This window comes from Onychostruthus taczanowskii, unplaced genomic scaffold, assembly GCF_017590055.1.
Source record: "Onychostruthus taczanowskii isolate IOZ18803 unplaced genomic scaffold, ASM1759005v1 scaffold20, whole genome shotgun sequence".
Lineage (NCBI taxonomy): Eukaryota > Metazoa > Chordata > Aves > Passeriformes > Passeridae > Onychostruthus > Onychostruthus taczanowskii.
Window position 1 is genome coordinate 3,941,952 of NW_024499240.1, and position 19,112 is coordinate 3,961,063.

Consider the following 19,112-nt stretch of genomic DNA (forward strand, 5'->3'; position numbering starts at 1 on the left):
TGAAGTCTGGTTGGATATTTGGGTTATGAGACAAAATTGCTTCCAGCAATATACTTTTAGCAGATAAGAAATCATCAGAAAATGTAGCATTTACAAAATGTAATAATTGAAAAAAACCCAAAATACTGGCGATAAATCATTATGCAACTAAGATATGAGAGTTGCAGCTGCTTGATTTCTTTCTTTTTAAAGAACGCACATGGGGTCAAATAGATGATAATACATCTAATGAAAGAGAATTTCTGAAAGAGAGAACTGCTGCTGCTCTACTTAGATTTGGCTGCAATAGTGAGTGACGTTAGTTTTCTATTTCTGAACACACAGAAGACTTAGACCACCACTGCAGTCCTTATGAAATCTGTTTCTTTCCATTTATTCATTAGTAAATATTAGCTCATGAATGCTGATAAATATCTCTCCTTTTCAGCCATCTGATTCGCTCCTTGTGAAATGGCTGCTTACATTGTCAAGACCCAGCAATTCCAACAATGTTATCATCCGAGTGCAAGCAGCCAGTGAATTTTTAGAGGCTGTCTCAGATGGGCCTGTGTGGATGGAAGGCTGCTCTTATCCTCTGCTAATAAATGCTTCATCTTTGCTTGTAATTGTGGCAGAATGGAAATGGTGCTTAGGAGCCTGGCTGTGAGATTGCAGCAAATGGCTGCAACCTATGTTTAATGTAGTGACGCTAATGAATTCTGAGAATTAATTTTCAGCTAAGAAAGCGTGATGGAAGATACTAGAATTTCCAATTAGATAATGGATTGACTTCCATCAAGGCAAACATACAGTTTTTATTTCTTTTTCAATCTCTACTTGCTTGGCCTTTCTGTTATTTTAGATCCAAAAAATAGGAGACTAAATGTGATACTTTCATCATACCTTATTTGAAACCTATCTTGCAGTAGATTTGCTAGTCAATTTGCTCCTTTCAAACTAATGCACCACCTTTTTCTTTTATCTTTTTTTTTTATTATTTTTTAATTTCCATGAGCCAAACAATTTGGCTGAATTTGCAGGTGCAGCACATTTATTGGTTTTATGAATAATTGCAGTATGGTTGATGTTTGACAGTGCCTGAGCTAACTGTCCAAACTGGTCTTAAATGAATGTTCAGATGAGAAGCTGAAGATGTTTTAGTTTTCTTTTTTCCTCAGAAACAAATCCTTCATTAATAGGGCTTTTAACGTTGTGTTTCACTTGTACAATGCACAGGCTGATTTCAGAATATTTTGTGATGAGGGAAATTGTAAAAGCTGGTTTGTTACTGTACTCTTCCAAAAGTTGACATTACTGGATGTTTATTACTTCTTGATTTCTTTTTTTCTGGCATATATGTTGGATACATCATCTCCCTGAATTTACTGGCAAGTTTGAACTCGGACACTCATATGGTTAACTTTTCCACACATTATAATTCCATGTCAGAGTGCAGTCAGTAGAAAACATGGTGATAATTCTCACCCTTGTGCAGGCTTTAGCACTTGTAAGAGTGATACTCTATGTTTGTTTTTTTCTGAAGAGCATTATAGAGTCAATACTGCTTCCAGTAGGATGATGACACCTTATTGAACACCTGCAGTGACACCAGCAGTCTGATGCATCATTTTTCATTAGCACTTAGGTGGTGGTCCAAGAATTTTTATTTTACGGATGATGTTTACTAAGAACAGCAGCAGCAGGTATTCATGTTGCACTAAAAGCAACACAGCTGAACTGACAGTGTGTAGAAGCAGAATATCAATAGGCCTTTTCTACATAGAAAGGAATAAGGACAAAGGAATATGCCCTGAGAAACATAAGGGCTATCTTTTCAGTGTCACATGACAGCTTTCCATCCTACATTCCATCACAGCAAGCCTGGTGAGACATCAAATTAGCACTGTACATTTGAGTACAGACTGAGCTCTCAGTACCTACAGTGACTAAGCTGCAGGCTGTTTACTGCATTTGAAACAGTAAGGGCTAATTTCTAGAAGTGACTGTGTCAAAACTTCTGTTGTTTAGAGGCAAAGGAGGATGTGTTCCTCATACACTTCAATTCCCTGTGGCCTACCTGCTCTTTCTGCTTGCTGTGTTTTTGTGACATGAGTGCTAGGAACTTGCCATTTGACTTGATGGATTAAACCATCTCCAGTGGAAATGTTCCTTCTCCTGTTAGTCTCTTCCCTGAAGCTGAAGTACTCACACATGAAATTACAGACATGAATTTAAGCAGCTCTCCCTCACCCTTGCACAGCTGTTAGTTACTAGCTCTCTGCTTTGTTGTGTCATCTTGTTAACCTTCTGAAAGGACTCTGTTCTTCCCATGCAGGCACAAACTTGGCATAATAGGAGATGTGCTCTGTCTGAGCTTGGAACAGAGGGAGTTTGATCACAGAATCATGTTGATGTGTCTTGTGTCATTAACTTAGTCATCCTGCAATTTAACAAAGTTTTGGTTGTGTTTCAAGTGAAATCCTACATGAACACAAACTGCAGCATTATCCTACTGCCAGAGGATGAAGGCTGCATTTAGATGAAACAATAGATAAACATTGATTGTTACAAAGGGGAAGCATGCATACAAAGTGAATGGTCACTGGGGTAGGGGATTATGGACAGAAGGAAAGGTAATCCGAAAGATCTCCAAGACCACCTCCTTCACAGAACTTACCTGTGCTCATTAAAACATCTGCCAGACCCAAAAAGCTCACATTTCAGACATGCTAGAGAGAAGCTAAGAACTTTTTTATCCAAAATGTCTCTTGTTAGGCTTCCACAATGAGTGCAGTGTCCTGGACATTTTGACGTCTCACCTAGAGGCCATGTATATAGAAAAACTCTCATGCAACTTCTGTATCCTGTCTTCAGAGTGTATTTGTGGGTGCATTGTTCAGACCTCAGAGAATTCATATTAATAACTCCATGCTACCAGGTCTAAGGTTTGCATGTTCTTCACACTTTTGATAAACACAAGATATCCTGTCTGGAGCTGTATAATTTTTTTATGATAATCCATTTAAACTCTAATATTATCTGAAAAGCAAGTGCCTTTTGTGATAGGACAAGAGATAATGGTTTTAAACAAAAAGATAGTGAATTCAGACTAGATTTCAGAAGGACGGTTTTTGCATTAAGGTGAAACACTGACAGAAGTTGGTAGATGCCCCATCCCTGGAAACAGTCAAGGTCAAGTTGAACAGGGTTCTGAGCAACTTGGTATAGTTGATGTCCCTGTGCATCGCAGGGGGTTTGAACTACATGACTTTGAAAGCTCCCTTCCAACACAAACTATCCATGATCCTATGATGTAGATTCACTTGGATTCAGTCATAGTGCTGAAAAACTCTAGATGAAAGTGAATTTAACAAGAACATTTATTTATTAAAAATAAAACATAAATACTGCAAAGTTGGAATTATTGATAGAATTACTGATGATAAAAATCATGAGTGCATGAGCTTTTCAGACTGAAATCTCCACTTCAGATACTTGCCATTAATCTGTGAATTTGTATAATGCATAGAACTTATTGTTTTGTTCTCTTTTGCTCTGTTTTCCTGATTAATGTTGTCTTCTTTTTCAAATGCTTTTTTCCTTTTTCTCAGGAAACATGAATTTAAACAGGATTGGCATGGATTGTATTGTCTGTGTGGGTGTATTGACTTTTAAAACTCCCAGATTACAAAAAGAAAAGGGGTAAGGGTGATTGTCAGAACCTGTTCAGGGCTAATGATGGATCTTTTCCTGGAGGGGAAGGACTGGTATTTATAGCCTTGTGCCCAGAGGGATGGAGATAAAGCAGGTTGTGTTGCTTTAGTGTTTCTATCAGGAGGCTACAGTTCTAGCCTATAGCAAAATTCACCAAAACAGTTCCAAAACTGGTAACACATTTTACAGACTTTTTCTGGAATAGATGTACAGAAGAGGTTAGTAAAATGATTTTCAGGAACCTAAAGTATTAAAATTATGTTCAAAGATATCTCAGGATCATTTTAGGACCAGACTTTAGTCTTCAATAAAGTCTTTGAGGTGAGGCTAAACTTTAATAACTTGCTAATGTTTTTAGTAGTATTTGAAATCAATTAATGTGTATGATTTTTTGTAATGTAGTTGGATCCTGTTGGATCATTCTTCTGTTTGAATGGTATTATTTCAGCTTTATTATGCAGAAAATAATTCAGCTTGAGTGATGACTTCTCCAAACTTAAATCTCAATTATATAAATTAGTATGGTACTTTATGTTATGCTGAGTCAATAGGATGTATTTCTTTACTCATTACTAGTTCACCTGTACTGCACTAGTTCACAGAAAGAACTTAGGTACTGTGGCTAGCATTTAATTCTGACTGATTCCTTTCTCTTCCAGACTGAAATGTGCAGGTTTGCAGAATTTTCCATGATTCTTATGCTAACACACATCATTGCAATATAGAATATCTACCCATAACATTCATTTTAAAACCAAAGCTGTATATCAAATCCTTCTGAGCAGTGTTGTACCACAGGTTTCAGTTGTGGTTTTCAGCTGTATCCTACAGTTCAGAGTCAAACTCTCAGCGGAGAATAGATAGAAAATTAAAGTGAGTGAAGTATTGTCTATTCATCTTAATTTTTATGTATTAACTGTACAGCTCTTACAGGATACAATGTCATTCTTTTTCTTTTACCTAGTTACAGTTAAAAAGAGACATTAAATAAGCTCAAATTTTTAGCCTTTATACTAGTATTCTTGTAGAGTGCATTCACTTAACTAAGTATTTTATGCCAGATCTATTGCAGTATGGAAGAGTCTTGTTACATATTGAGGAACTCAAATTTGTGGAAAAAGAAAACAAAGTAAGAGCCACACAGTAAGCTGACTCAATTCATGCTGTAATGATAGCATCATTGTCTGAGACCCCTATTTCTCTGTCACAGGTGTCTAATCAAAGATTTTGAGAAGCGTCCTTCGGTCACCCATCTGTTGGAACATCCGTTTATTAAACAAGTACACGGTAAAGATATGTCTTTGCAAAACCAGCTGGCTGAGCTCATCCAAGAACAGCAGCAGCTAGGCTCCACAGCCAAAACAAGGTACTGTACAAGGTACTGTATGTAGCAACATTTATGCTGCGGCCCTCCTTCCCCACACTTATACTGGAAGCACAAATTGAAACCTTGAATGTGACTTTTACTGTTTCGACTGATCATATTAATGTGTTGAATGCCAATATTATTAGCAACAAATGCTGCTTGCCATGTGAATGTAAGAGTCGTGCTGTCCCTTTGATACTTCTTAAAGCTAGTTTGATCAGCCATAATGCAACTTTCTTTGCCTTTCTTTCTCCCACTGAACTCTGTTCTATACTTGTTCTCATTTGGCTCCATCAGAAAGATGTTGATAATTCCAGAATGTTCTGGTTTGTGGAAATAAATGTTGGCACAAAACATTGTATTGTACTTTGATAACAGATTTTTAAAAATACAACTGTGAACATTCAAGAGACTACTAGAAAAAGTTCAGAACAGAAAATTTTGAAGTTTGCTGTTAGATTAAATCCTGTTAGTAAGAAGGCTGATCAGTACTGAAAGTAGTTGTTTTGCCTGTTTAATAATAACTTCTATTTTTTCAGTCAGCCCAGTAATTAATTTTAAAATGTGCTTAAAAAGCAATACATGTTTATTGGCAGAAGTGGCATCTTTTGAGGCTGACTGTATATATGTCTTAGTTTAGTTGTTGTCCAGAGGGTGGCAGAATTTCACTGCTTCAAAAGAGAATTAAATGCAAATGAACATACTGTCCCAAGCTCAGCACTCATTCTGTAATATGAAATTCTAGAGTTAGATAAGCTCTGGCCCATTATTATAAATAACTACCTACTAATGTTGATGAATTAAATTAGATGTTATGATTCAGAAGTCATAAACATGTATATATTTGCATGCCATATATCTCTGTACCTTAAATGCTAAAGGTCCAAACAAAAATGTACAAGTTAAAATAAGGGAATGGTTGTTAAGTATAGTTTCAAGGTAAAGCTGACTTGTGTGGGTGGTGAGTTTTTGTTTGGTTGGTTTTGTGGGGTGTGTGTGTTTGTTCTTGTTGGTTTCTTTGTTTGTTTTCTGGGAAAACATACCTGGAAATGCTCACTGTGCGTGGGATTTATGCCAGCATTACAGTACAAGTTACTGCTTTATCTGGTTTCCTAAGATTCCTTCCCCATACAGCACCTCCGAGATCACATTGCCTACAGCTATGGCATGGCTGGCCCAAGAGGTATAAGAATTTTTCCAGCTGTTGACCTGATTGCACATATAGACAGAGTGAAATGATCCTTGTGCTAAGAGGAGCTCTGAAATGGATTTGTCATGGTATTCCAATACATTCTTCTGGGATTGAGCTCCATAATGTGGAGTGACAAAGAACCAAGAGCACGACAGCATTTCTTTCTCAAGCCTTTTCATGTATTAACTGGGTATGCTGTGACAGACAAGCTCCTGCACCTTAGACATGACTGGACTATAAGAAGGATTTTGCTTCCCAGCACCCAGTATGAATCAGTGCTCATCTAAGGGAGTTGTAACTCCTTGTCTGTCCTGTCACCACCTAACCCAGCTTAAGTTAATTTTATTTTCAAACAAAAGTCTTTCTGATTGTTTTAGCATTATACTATGGTGTCCTTACTTCTTCTGTGAAGCACCAGCCCACTGTGATCGGGGTTGAGAGCATGCTCAGTGAGGACAAAAATCAACTTATTGTTTAGCTCTGAAATCTACAACATATTGTTCAGTATGATATTCTAAAGATTTTAAGTTTGATCAAATTGGTACAAATGTAATGGGATAGCAAAAGTACATCCCTGCAAAATACTAAGTCTGTGAGGCAGACAGTTAATGCTGGACTAAAAACATAAGATTATTATAAAAGAACCAACCACTAAGAGCATCTAATTTGAATTTTCCCAAGAAGATTGACGTAGCCTCGTAACTGTAAAAGACTTGGCTCTGTAATAGTGATATTGTACCCTCTAGAAAAATTTTTACCCATTAAAAGCCTTTAAAACCTCTGTAATGCATCTACAACATAATTTTCAATACAAAATTTGACATGCAGGAGAACATATGACCAGATGGTACTGTAAAAAATTTACTGGCATTCATTTGTAATGATCTGTAGAAGTCATCTGAATGTATAGTCACCACTTCAAAGTAAATAAGGCCAATTGAAATCCATGTTAGGTAAAACTTCCCTGTTGAATATACATTGAATATAGTGCATGTTTTTTCTGTTTATTGATGTGCCCATGACAGGCACAGTGAAATGTACATTAACTTCCCAGTGTTTAGAAATAAAGAAAAATAGACACCCATTCTTAGGAGTAGAGCCACACTACAAATCAATAATTTAAAAGATAAGTAAGAGAAAATGTTCTAAAGAGCACAGGCTGAAAATTTCCAGAGACTAGTAAATCATCATTATGCTTGTGTTAAAGGCACTTCTTCTTTGAGAGAGCCCAGGGACTCAGTGGTGATGACAGCTGATCAGGAGGTGTTTTGTCTCATATGAAAAATCTTCCAGGATGGTGCTTTGGATTTGTGTCTTTTGATTCTATTCTGACTCAGCACCTGTGGGGTTTTAAATAGGATTCTATTTCCTATGGAGCCATGCCAGTTTTGCCTATTTTGGTACATCACTTTAGGTCATTGTGCCTGAGAGCAAGCCTGCAGACTTGAAAGTCACTACTAATGACTTAGAGCGTGTGAAGGAGAGACATAGAGAATGCACAGTGCACTGCTAGTGAAAAGGAGAGAGCTGCTGCTTCCATTTTCCCTCAACTCCCAGGAGCAAACTCATGATGCTGTTTATATTGCAGCTTCAGGGATTGTCAAAAACCTCCTGAGCTTGAACTTCTACAGTGAGAGAAAAAAACTGAGCCAGCAGAAACACAGATAACTTTCTAGTCTGTGCTGAAGTGAATGGAGGGAATGCTTCACATGGCCAGGAGGAATAAGCAGGAGAGTGGCAGAAAGAAACAGGCTGGCCCCTTTTGGTAGGACCACCTGGGCCGGCCTCTGGAGTCGCAGACTGAAACACCACCTTATTTTAGCTTCTTTCGTTCTTCTTTTGTCAGCTTTGTGTGCAGTATAGCTAGGCTTAACTTCAGTACATTTCTTCAGACTTCTGAACTGAAGCGGCTCTTTATTGACCTTGAGCTCTAAGAAGTCTGTTAACACACATTTGTTCCTATCATCAGTTTGTTTCTGATGAACACACTGTTGTTACTTTTCCATGAAGCAACTTACTAGAGAATTTTATATTCTGATTTCCTTTAGGTTAAAAACTAATAATAAAAAGAAAATGTTTGTGCTGGTAAAAGACCACTTTTAAAATTAAAAATAACATTAACAATTCATCCTGCCTTTTTACTGAAAAAGATACACTTTGAAACATTTCCACTAGTTCTGTTTTTCCCTAAATCATTTTCATTGGTGAAGTGCAGATATCTTTGATCTGTATGCAAATAGGCATTTTTAGAAAACAGCCAGAGCACCCCTCTTTCCACACTTGTAAGGAGGAAGAAGATTCTTTTTATCATCTGTTGGCATCTTTTACACTGAAATTCTTGTGGTTTGGCATTAGCTGTCCACTCCTGCATTGCCTGTGTCTTATACTCGCATGAGGAAGAGCTTAGTGAGAAAGTCTAATGTTACATCTGTGTAAAGATGAGCTCTGGGTGTTATCTTTCTTATCCGTATCCCATTTATAAGCTATCAGTTAACTGTATTTGTTTTCTAACAATCAAAGCATAATGGCTAATTAGCATCAAGGCACTTTCCATTAACAGCTTTAACATAGTAACAATTATATGAAGTTTGATTCTAAGAAATTTATTCAGTGTTAAGTAGTCCACTAGTTCTATTTTTATAGAAGTTCTTTAATCCTTGAAAAATAAAGGTTAGTACATCAGAATGTTGCTTCACATGTATTCATTCCAACCGTGCTGAATTTTTCTTCCCCATCTAGTCTGAAGTCAAACAGAGAATTCCTTTTTAGCACATGGATACTGATTTCTAGGTCATCTTGGGAGTCACAGCAGTCTTATTCCTATCAATATGTAGCTGCCTCTAGGCAGGAAGCATTTCTTAAAATCAGAGAGGATGCTTTCACAGGTTCTCATTCAGTTTTTTCCTATTTTCCCTTCTTTTTTTTTTTTCTTTCTCACTTCTGTATGCATACAAATACTGCAAGATGGTTGTTCACATAGCGTCCTTATGCATAGTAACATTGTGAGAACAAGAAATATCATTCATTCCTAAAGAATGGTACCTCATGTAGCATAAAATTTGAGAATAGAGGAAAAAAGAAGGAATTTAAGTTACAGCAAGTGTGCCAACAGAACAAGCAAACATTTGTCAGGAATTCTAAGCAGAACTATAAAAATGTTTTTGTTACAAAAATAATAACTGAGTGTTGATAGACTCAGTGCATCTGAGTGTGATTAATAATGTATTCTCTAAGTATAAAGGTACACAAGTCAATCTTACCATAAACTTGCTATATTTCAGGGATAGATTCCTCAAGATGAAGATTCATATGATTGCTTGTCATTAAAATACCAAGAATGTTTAGGCACCTCGTGAATTTAATACAAAAACATAGTAGACGTTTGTGTTCTGTTCCTCATTCTCACTCTGATTTGCTGTGTAATCTCTGTTCTATCACTTGCCCACAATATTTGTCTGTTCCTTTCACTTATGAAATGGTTATTAATAGTTTAACTTAATATATCATAACTGTGGAAAAGAGATAGCAGTTTGCTGAGGCAAGAACTTTGTCTTGTTCTATAAAGCCATACTGTACTGTACTGTTAGGTCGCTGTAAACCTGCTAATGAGGAGAAACATGTAATAATGCCTGGAGCTCTGGCCATTTTTATTTTCCTTCTTCCTGCCCTAGAGCCTGGGAAACACTTTGGGAAGGCTCTAAGCGAAGATATGTTACAAATTATGGCTATTTTTCATTCTCATTTAACGGTAAACATTTTCTTTGTGGAGACTGTGTTTTTGTTCAGTAATCTTTGAGTGTGTTTGATAATCCATTAATGGAGGTTATGAGAGAGCTGGTCCCTTTCGAAATACACCTTTTGATCTCTTGAACTTATTAGTGTGGTTGGTTGCTTTTTTGATTCATAGCACAGGAGATTCCAACATACAGCCTGCTTAAGGAGAAAGTTGGAAGAGATTTAAACTTTGCTAAATTTTAAATGATTCTTTGTGTTGTCTACACTGGCGAAATGCACTGCAGTAAGTGGGTATATTCGCTGGTGTTTGTTTATAAACATCAAATATTTTCCCCATACTTTGTCCTTGTCAGGACTTTATCTCAAGCTGGCAAAGCCAGCAGCTGCTTCAGTGTTGAAAAAGTTGAAAAAGAGATGTAAAAACTTCCAAAGCCTTTTAAGTTAGGAATTATACCAAGTTTCATAAGTAATGTTTAAAAATACAACAGAACTTGTCATGGAGACATTTAAAAGGGAAGCTCATTTGGAGCCCTGGTATTCTGTCTATTGTCCCAGCCCTTCCTTCCATAAATTATGATGATAAAATCTTGTGTCCTTTGAGAAAACTTTCTCAAAAAAAAGTAAACTTTCAATTTCATTCCATTAAAAAAAAACCCAAAAACAAACAAACAAAAAAAAAAAACCACCAAAAAAACCCCCCCTGTTTCATGGCTTACGAGTACAACTAATGGAAAACTGTAGAATTTTAAATCTTTAATTGAAGGCCTTGGAAAGTACTGACCATCAGCAAAAGGGAATGAAATTAAAATGTTCTGCTTTTTTCCTTTCCCATTGGAATGTACCACGATTAAGACATTATCTACTTGTGCTCAGCTGTAAAGTAATAGTTTGTTCTATCCAGAACAGCACGTAGGAGAAAATCTAAAATAGAAATGTCATAACAGCACATGAGATGGAGAAATTCAAGTGTAGTAACAGATCTATTAGCTGCCCCTTTTACTGTGGTGGGGAAACAGAACATCAGGGAGGAAAAGACCTGATTAAAAGCTTAGAACTGGAGGCAGGGAAGAAGAGTCTTCACAGAATGTGCTCTAAAAATTTTGCTCTTGGTAATACTCTTTGAAGCTGTCTTAAAAAGTTATAGATATTGTGGGTTTCTGTGTGGCATTTGGCTGTTCCTTCAGAGGAGATAATGTGGAGCTCCTGTATGATAAATCTGTATTAATTTTGAAGTAACAAAAATATTTAATAATCACCAGTTGACATCTACGTTTATTTAGTTAGCTCTGTCTGTCGAATGTCACTGGAGCGTGAAGTTGAGAAAAAACTCAGGGTCTTCTGTATTTCCTCAATAACCTAATGTTATTAACCTAACTCCCAATGTAAAAGTTACAGAATTATTTGATGTTTGAAAGTTAATGTTGATCAAGCATTGAGTAGTTTGGGTTTTATGGTTCCTAATTATCAGCAGGTTTGAAGAGGCCAGCTCCAGACATGGCTCATTCTTCTCTTGGATGTTTTCCTACAGAACAGGAATCTTATGCTCCTGTGTGTAAATAGGCTTCTTCATAGGAATCATAGAAGATCTACTAACCTCTGGTTTCAGTTTTTAAAAGAATTAAAAAGCTTCAACATTTGCATGAATATGGTTGTAAACAAGTTTAAGGTAGACTATTGATAGGAAGTTCAGAGTTTAGAGGTTTGGATGATGCTGAGTCAGTGTGCTACTGCTGGTCACCATTTAGAAGTTTGTTTCTGTAATGGGGAACTGACACTTGTGAAACCTTGCATTTTGAAGGATAAAAATCAAATCTGTACATTGGGAAGAATCAAACTTGAAGAAGCCTGGGGGAAAAGAATAGAAAAGAAAAAAAAAAAAAAAAAAAAAAAAAAAAAAAAAAAAGAAAAGAGCATTTAATGTTTGAGAAGGGCAGGAATGTTCAGGCTAGCTTGTCACATATTAGAATGACAGTACCGTGTCTTGGCAGCTTCCCCCTTCTTGTGAACCAGCTAGATTACAGCAGCAGTCCAAGGAAGTAATTCTTACTACCAGATATCAAGCTTTTCTGCCAGCTCCCATTTCGATTTGAAAGCAATTAACAGCAAGGAACTTGATTGCATCCAGCCAGTAATTTTATTTGGACTCAGAGATAATAACAGAAACAGAACAAAAAATAGTTCTCTGGTGCTATACACAATGTAATTTAAGGCAATTCTTCCAGCCTTCTTCTACATGAATATTAGGCAAATGAGTTTGAAACTAATTTTTCTCCCTTTTAATATATTTTTTTTTAAATCTCAAAGCTCCTGGGGCCCCCAAAAGTGATCCTGTTCTGAGTATAGTGCATATGTTTTTACTGGAGGTTGTAAAATATAGCTGTAGCATTTATATTGTAATTAAGGTTGTGTCGGTGTCTCTATTATGACCTTGCTTCAACAAATTACTTCAGGCTGAAACTTGATGTAAAGGAACAAAATTAAGTATTTGCAATGCATGGGAAATAGTCTGTGTATCTTTGTGTTTTTCTTTCTCAGTGTGTTTAGTATTTTTCTTGTAAATCTTGGGAATTAGATTTTAAAATTGGCAATAATCTAAAGAAGAGAAAATACAGAAACCATTGTACCTTTGTGAATCCTAGAAACAAACAAACAGTAAATATAAATGCTTAATTGCACCAAGAGGCCAAAGTAAAGGCCACTTGGAAGGCCCCAAAGATGTTAGGGGCGGAGGAGAGAGATTAGAGAAGAAACTTCCCAATGAAGGCAAAAATTCTTGGTCTGTGTTGCTTTGTTGCTCAGGTTGGACCTGCCAGCAAAATGACTTTTTGATCTAGACGTCAGTGTGGTCCATCTAGCTTTTCTTTCCCCATCCCTTGATAGCAGGATATGGAGTGTATACCTATTTACAGTGCACTTCTATTACTATAACTAGTTACTTTCTTTCAAACTATATCTTTACCACCAGCAGAACAAATGAATGCTTTCTGCTGTTTCATGAAATGGTTCTCTCGAGGGAGAAATGCTTCTCACCTTTTGCTCCTCCTACAAAATCCAAGAAAACTGTCCCTTCCAGCTACTCCTGCATGATAAAATGGTAACAGGAGGGTGCTTCAGAGCATAGAGCCTTTTTCAACAGACCGTGCTCATCGCTGGATTTCTGGGATCAATGTAATGGTGCTCTTCAGATCTCTTCTGACCCAAACCATCCTGTGATGCTATAATAAAGTTAGGTACCTTGAGTAATTGGCCCTTTGCACCCTTTATGGCAGTTGTTTTGTTTTGTGAAGAGGCTGCATCTTGCAGGGATTGCTTCAGAAAATTACTGGAAACTTAGGGAAGATAGCATCTTTGATTTCCTTTTTTATTAGAGTTTGCACTTTCTTAATGTTGCCAGAAGGGAAGGGTAATTGAAAAAAAGGGCTGATAATTCTACTTTTTATGCAAAAAATACACTGATAGTTATTTCCCTAATTATGAGTGTTTCCTTCTGCTTTTTAAGAATTTTTAATGTATGTATTAAACGCAGATTGTATTTCTGATGTAAAATTGTGGAAATAATTAAAGGTCTGGTTTTTTTCCTTCCAACTCTATCAATGCACTGGAGGACATAGGGTCAGTAGAAAACTGATGAGGCCAGCAGGAGATTTGAAGCTAATGTGATGTTATGCTCCTAATATCCTCTTCTTAATCATGTACTTAGGAAAATGAGTTAAGTGCTAGAAAATATTTGCACAAAGGTATATATGTTTTACTTATATTTAATGCATATTTATTTACATAGACTTAAAAGGAACCCTTTCCAATAAAAAAAAAAGATTAGTTTATCACTTAAGGTGAACAAACAGCAGGAGTTTAATACACAATCAGATAACAGATTAGTTCACAAAGCCATTCTTCAATTAGACGTGCTTAGGTTTGCATGTGCCCTCTTCCCCCTCCTCCTTGCACCTCTGGTAGATGTGTCCCTACTTGCAGTTTGTTGCAATTCAGTATTGTGGCTATGAAGTTTTGCTCCAGGAGGAAAAAGCTTCACACATGAGTTATGTTAGCTAAAACCTCTAGCTAGTCTTTGTTAGTTACATCTTCATGAGGTAAAGCAACTGTTAAAATATTTTCTTTGTTTGTAGACTGAGGGGCGCTCCCATCTCTAAACGATTTACGTTATTTACAACAGTATTTTTCTATACAATAAAATAAGAACTTGAATTCTGGTGTGAAAGGGAAACAACACTTAAAAACCCTAGTAGTACATCATTCATTCTTACTCCTTTGAGGATCTGGCTTGTCAGCAAAGTGTAATGTTTTTGCATATAGTGACTCAAAAAAAAAAAAAAAAGCCAAAAAGAACCCACAACCCAATACCTAATCAAAGACCAGAAAAGGGAAGATTTAATTGAATAAAATTTTCAATCAATTCAAGTGATCACCATGCTACCCATGGGAAATAATACCCACTATAACAATTTTTCTTTCGTAGCTTCTTGTCTTTGTGTGTCCTTCTTCCATTGCTTTGTATGTACAACATAAAGCAAACTACCATCTGTGGGAATGTAGTGGGACTGTCAGCAAAAGCTGCTGTCTTCCCACCATTTTATTTCCTAGCTGACAAAACAGTTTGCACGGTTTTATTTAGTTGCAATTCAAATAAACCATTACAGCTTTCTAAAACTCATTGAGTAGCCAAAAGGAAATGAGTAAAATGAATAAAAATAGACTGAAAAGTGTGATCATTTGATGTGACTCACAGTTATCGGGGAAGCTGTGTTCATGGCTAACACTCTTCTCCTTCCTCTGTGTTAGAGGCTTTCCTTACAATAATTCTTCTCATGATGTAATAGCTCTTGGATATGAAAGCATTCTCTTTACTGAATGAAAGCTGATTAGCTTGAAATATAGAAGTGTACATAAAGGGGGGAAATGCAAATGCCTCAATGTTTATTTTTAAAAAAGGATTCCAAGAGCATATGAAGATATGATTAAGGAAACCTGCTACATCTTTACATTAACCTTGAACATTATAGATAAACAAGTGTTTCCTGCCAACTTAGGGTGCTGTTCTGTTACTGCTTGGTATAATATTTAGCCTAGTTTTGGGATGCTTGATCATGTGGATCTTACTTTCTACATGGCAACCAATGCAAAAACAGTCTGTCAAGGACTGTCATTGAGGATCAATGCTAAATGTTACTCAGCAGGATGCAGACTGTATCTCGGTGGGTGTCCTTCTACTATGCTTTGATTATGTTTGTTGTAAAGAAAAGCCTAGTTGTGCTTACAGCATTCATATTTCACACCCTCTGTGGAAGACATGTTACAGCCTCTTAATGTGTTCCCGTTTCAACGTGATGTGTTGTTTAAAAACATATATGCCACATTTTCAAAGATTCCTTCAGTATAATCTGATTATAAAGGGGTTATGTGACAGTTTGTCTCTGCTGCTTGTTGTGTGGCTTAAATCTCTGGAGACAAGCCGACTGAACATCCATACAATTTAGAGTCTGATGGCAGCTGCGGTTCAAAAACGTTTTTTTGGGCCACATCTAGGGTCATCTGAGGAGGCACTTTGGCATACGTCAAGGTAACAGTAGGATTTTATCCTACTTACTGCTTCTTATATCGTCTTTAGATGACAGTACTAGGGCTGGGCACGTGGGGGTAACATTTAATTAAACTAAGTGGTAGTTTATTAACTTAGAGCAGTGAGGGAAGGGAAAAGAGGAAGAATTTTTCAGTTTACTGAGTGTGAATGAGGAGTAATAAGTCTGTAAGTAGTAAATCTTTGCTGAACATTGATAAATAGATAGGGTTATATATTGTGAAAGAGGAAACAGGTAGTGCACGGGACAGCAAGGTGATCTATTGCTTTTATAAAAGGATACCACAAACAAAATTCTGTATTTCAGAGAGCATGTCTGTGTTTGTGCATGACAAAAACATTTACCCGGGACATCCCTTTGCATCTTAATATCGTGTCCCTTACACACTTCCTGACACTGGTGCTCTACTAACAACTTCCAGGCATGAACGAATACATACTAGAAGACCCTACCATGTGGACAGAGCTGACAAGTACTCTCTAGATGACGATCTGGTAAATCTAGAAGTTCTCAATGAGGTACTGTAATGTCTGGGTAGGAGCTTCTGACAACTGCACCTCACATTCTTCCCTATTTCTGCTTTTTAGGCATCTCTTAGCAGAATTAGAATATTTCCTTCTTGCAATCTTTTGTCCCTTCAAGGCAAAAGAATTCTCACATGACTGATCTGCTGTCCTCATTTTGTTAATTTATATAGTTGCATAAAAGTAGTAGCAGTGAATACTATAACGTGGAAAAGCTTAATTATGAATGATGCTAGTTTAAATTATTTTTGTGAGTTTCCTAAAATGCAAAGTATAGTCATAAAGATGTAGTTTTAAGTGATTTTTTCTACAATAATTAATTTATATAGGATAACATATTATCTACTGCTTCTGGCTAAAAAATGGCAAAACTATCCATTTCATATTTCACTGTATCAGCTATTTGCAGAGTATCTGTAAAGTTTTGTGTTGATAATCCTTAAATTACATGCCAGCAAGATAAAGACATAATACTAAATTGTGCTATTGTCCTGTGTTAACAGTTCTACCACTACTTAAAATTTAATCCTTGAAAAATTATTATCCTTGTTTCATTGGCAAATGAAAAAATAATAATTAAATTGACATGTACTATGAAGTGCAACAATAATGTGTTACCACCATTTTCTCTTCAGAAGATTTACTTCTCAAGCTGATATAAGAAAATATTCTAATTTGCAATTACGTGTTGCCATTTAACTTAGTTTTATGACATTAGCAAGAATTTTGAAAACATTTTATTTTGTGGGTTTGGCATTTAAAATATAATTAGAAACACTTAAAATAAGTACTTCTTAAACAATGTTCTCAGTATATTTACAGAAATCTTCCTAAGTGGGAAAATACTGTATAACTATCAAACTTTCTGTAATCTTCTCAGGATACAATTATCCATCAGCTGCAAAAACGTTACGCTGACCTACAGATTTATACTTATGTTGGAGACATTTTAATAGCCTTGAACCCCTTCCAGAATCTCAGCATTTATTCTCCCCAGGTAAGAGAGACTACCAAGCTGAAGATGGAAGTTGCTTTACATTTTATATTAACACTACTAGCTAAAATACTTAAGTGATGCTGGAAGTTAGAAGCACAGGCTAAACCTCAGCCTTTTCTTTCTCCACAACAGTGTTGCTAAATTTTTGTTTTGTTTTGTTTTGTTTTGTTTGTTAAATTTGGTTTCATTTTATTTTATTCACTTCTTGGAGGCACAAATTCCACAGGAGGGACAGAGATTACCCCAGGAACAGCTGTGCCTCTTATATAGCATTTAGGGCTTTCTTCTTGGAAACAGAAGATGGTTATATGAACCTCCTCAACTGCCCTGACTGAGGCTTATTACATGTCCTATGCCATCAGCTCTGCCTGATGATTAAGCAAATTAATCAAATGTTGTAAGCATAAAGGCCAGTTTAATTCCCTACAAATATGACCAGAGGTGGAGCTAGAAATAACTTAGTCTCCATGAATGCCAAAATCAAGGTTTCAGATAGGGGGCCAGAATTCAGATTCACTGTAAGTTTCTTTTGTATGAACTTGATTGAAGGCTTGTGCTTGAAATTCTCTTCCTTGTGATACAGCTCTCTTCATTGCCTTGTGTGGGAAACATCAGAGTGTGTTCTAGGTGTTGTAATTTGTGTTCTGGGAACTGGGTAGTGCCAAGAATTACCACTCCTGTTCCAGGTGATTCGGTGGAAATTCTGTGGTATAACAGGCAACTTCTTTCTGTTGAACAGATGACAATCACTGTCTTCTTCTCAGTTCTTAATTATGTAGCTAAGTTGCATATTTTGACTGTTGTGTGTATTTCTTTGAATTTAGTTCTCCAAGCTTTACCATGGTGTGAAGCGTTCATCAAATCCCCCCCACATATTTGCCTCTGCAGATGCTGCCTACCAAAGCATGGTTACATTCAGCAAGGATCAGGTAAGGATCTGTTCATTTTGGTTTAGGTTTCGTATTACTCATACTGCCGCTGTGCTACAGGGCTGTGAATAATGTTCTGTTAAGTTGTATTTTGGGACATTTTTCCTTTAAGCCTTTTATTCCTAAATCAGCAAAACCAGAGTAGAAATCTGATTGGATTTGGGAGTTTTGAAAAGGACACAGTGATATGAAAGGGACTGAAAGGTCAAATAAGATGACGGAGGTACCTGACCAGTATAGTTTCCTTGACGTCCATGAAGTTCTGGCTGTTGAGTCCAGCAGCAAAGTATTGCTGCACATTCTGATCCTAGGTCTGTCTTGACTTATTTATTTCAATAATTTATACATGTGTTAAATAAAGGGTTCTCAGTGCCATAGAAGCACTTTTCTGTTGCAAAAAAACACTCAGTCACAAAATAGAGGAACCATTTGAGAATTTTCTAGTAAAATAAATTCAGTATGGTTCTATTATAAATGTAATAATGACACAAATCCAATTATATAGCAATGATTTTAATGAGAATAAAATACCATGTTGTAGAAGATTTTACTACATTCTTAAGATTATAACTTCATACTCTTTCTAATTTGATGTGCTGTGTGTACATGAATATTGAAAGCTGATAATTATTTTTGTTTATAAAATCCTCCTGATTTTATCCTACACATCACACAATAATTAATAGAAAATGTTCTCTTAAAGTCACAAAACCAGAATAAAAAGCCTGAAATCAGAAAATGCCAAGAAAATAAAACAAATAAAAGGGACATTGAAGAGGAATAAAACAGGAGTTTTACTGTTATGTGAAAGTACACTGTCCTGGGAGATGGTTAATACTCCTTTAATGACTTACATGTTCTTTGATTGAGGTATTAAAGAAAACAAGTACTCATGTTAGAGTAACTTATGTGAGAATTTGTTATCTGAGGAAAATATTGGTCACCCTAGGACAGTTAGGTAGTGTAATCAATGTGGTACCTGTTTCCGAGAGCAAAAATAACTGACAGAAAGCAAATAAATGAGCTGCAAATGTCATATTGCATACATTATGTAGAGTTGGTCCCTGTACCTGCTGTCA

General features: G+C 36.3%; 1 protein-coding gene across 1 annotated transcript in view; it reads left to right on the top strand.

Annotated features, from left to right (window-relative positions):
* The window catches only part of MYO3B (myosin IIIB), a 198,183-nt gene that overhangs the window by 78,603 nt on the left and 100,468 nt on the right, over positions 1 to 19,112 (top strand). Inside the window, exons 13-16 of the mRNA XM_041403364.1 lie at positions 4,904 to 5,059; positions 16,005 to 16,101; positions 16,988 to 17,104; positions 17,929 to 18,033. Coding sequence (XP_041259298.1) covers positions 4,904 to 5,059; positions 16,005 to 16,101; positions 16,988 to 17,104; positions 17,929 to 18,033 — 475 coding nt within the window. The remainder of the gene's footprint in view (positions 1 to 4,903; positions 5,060 to 16,004; positions 16,102 to 16,987; positions 17,105 to 17,928; positions 18,034 to 19,112) is intronic.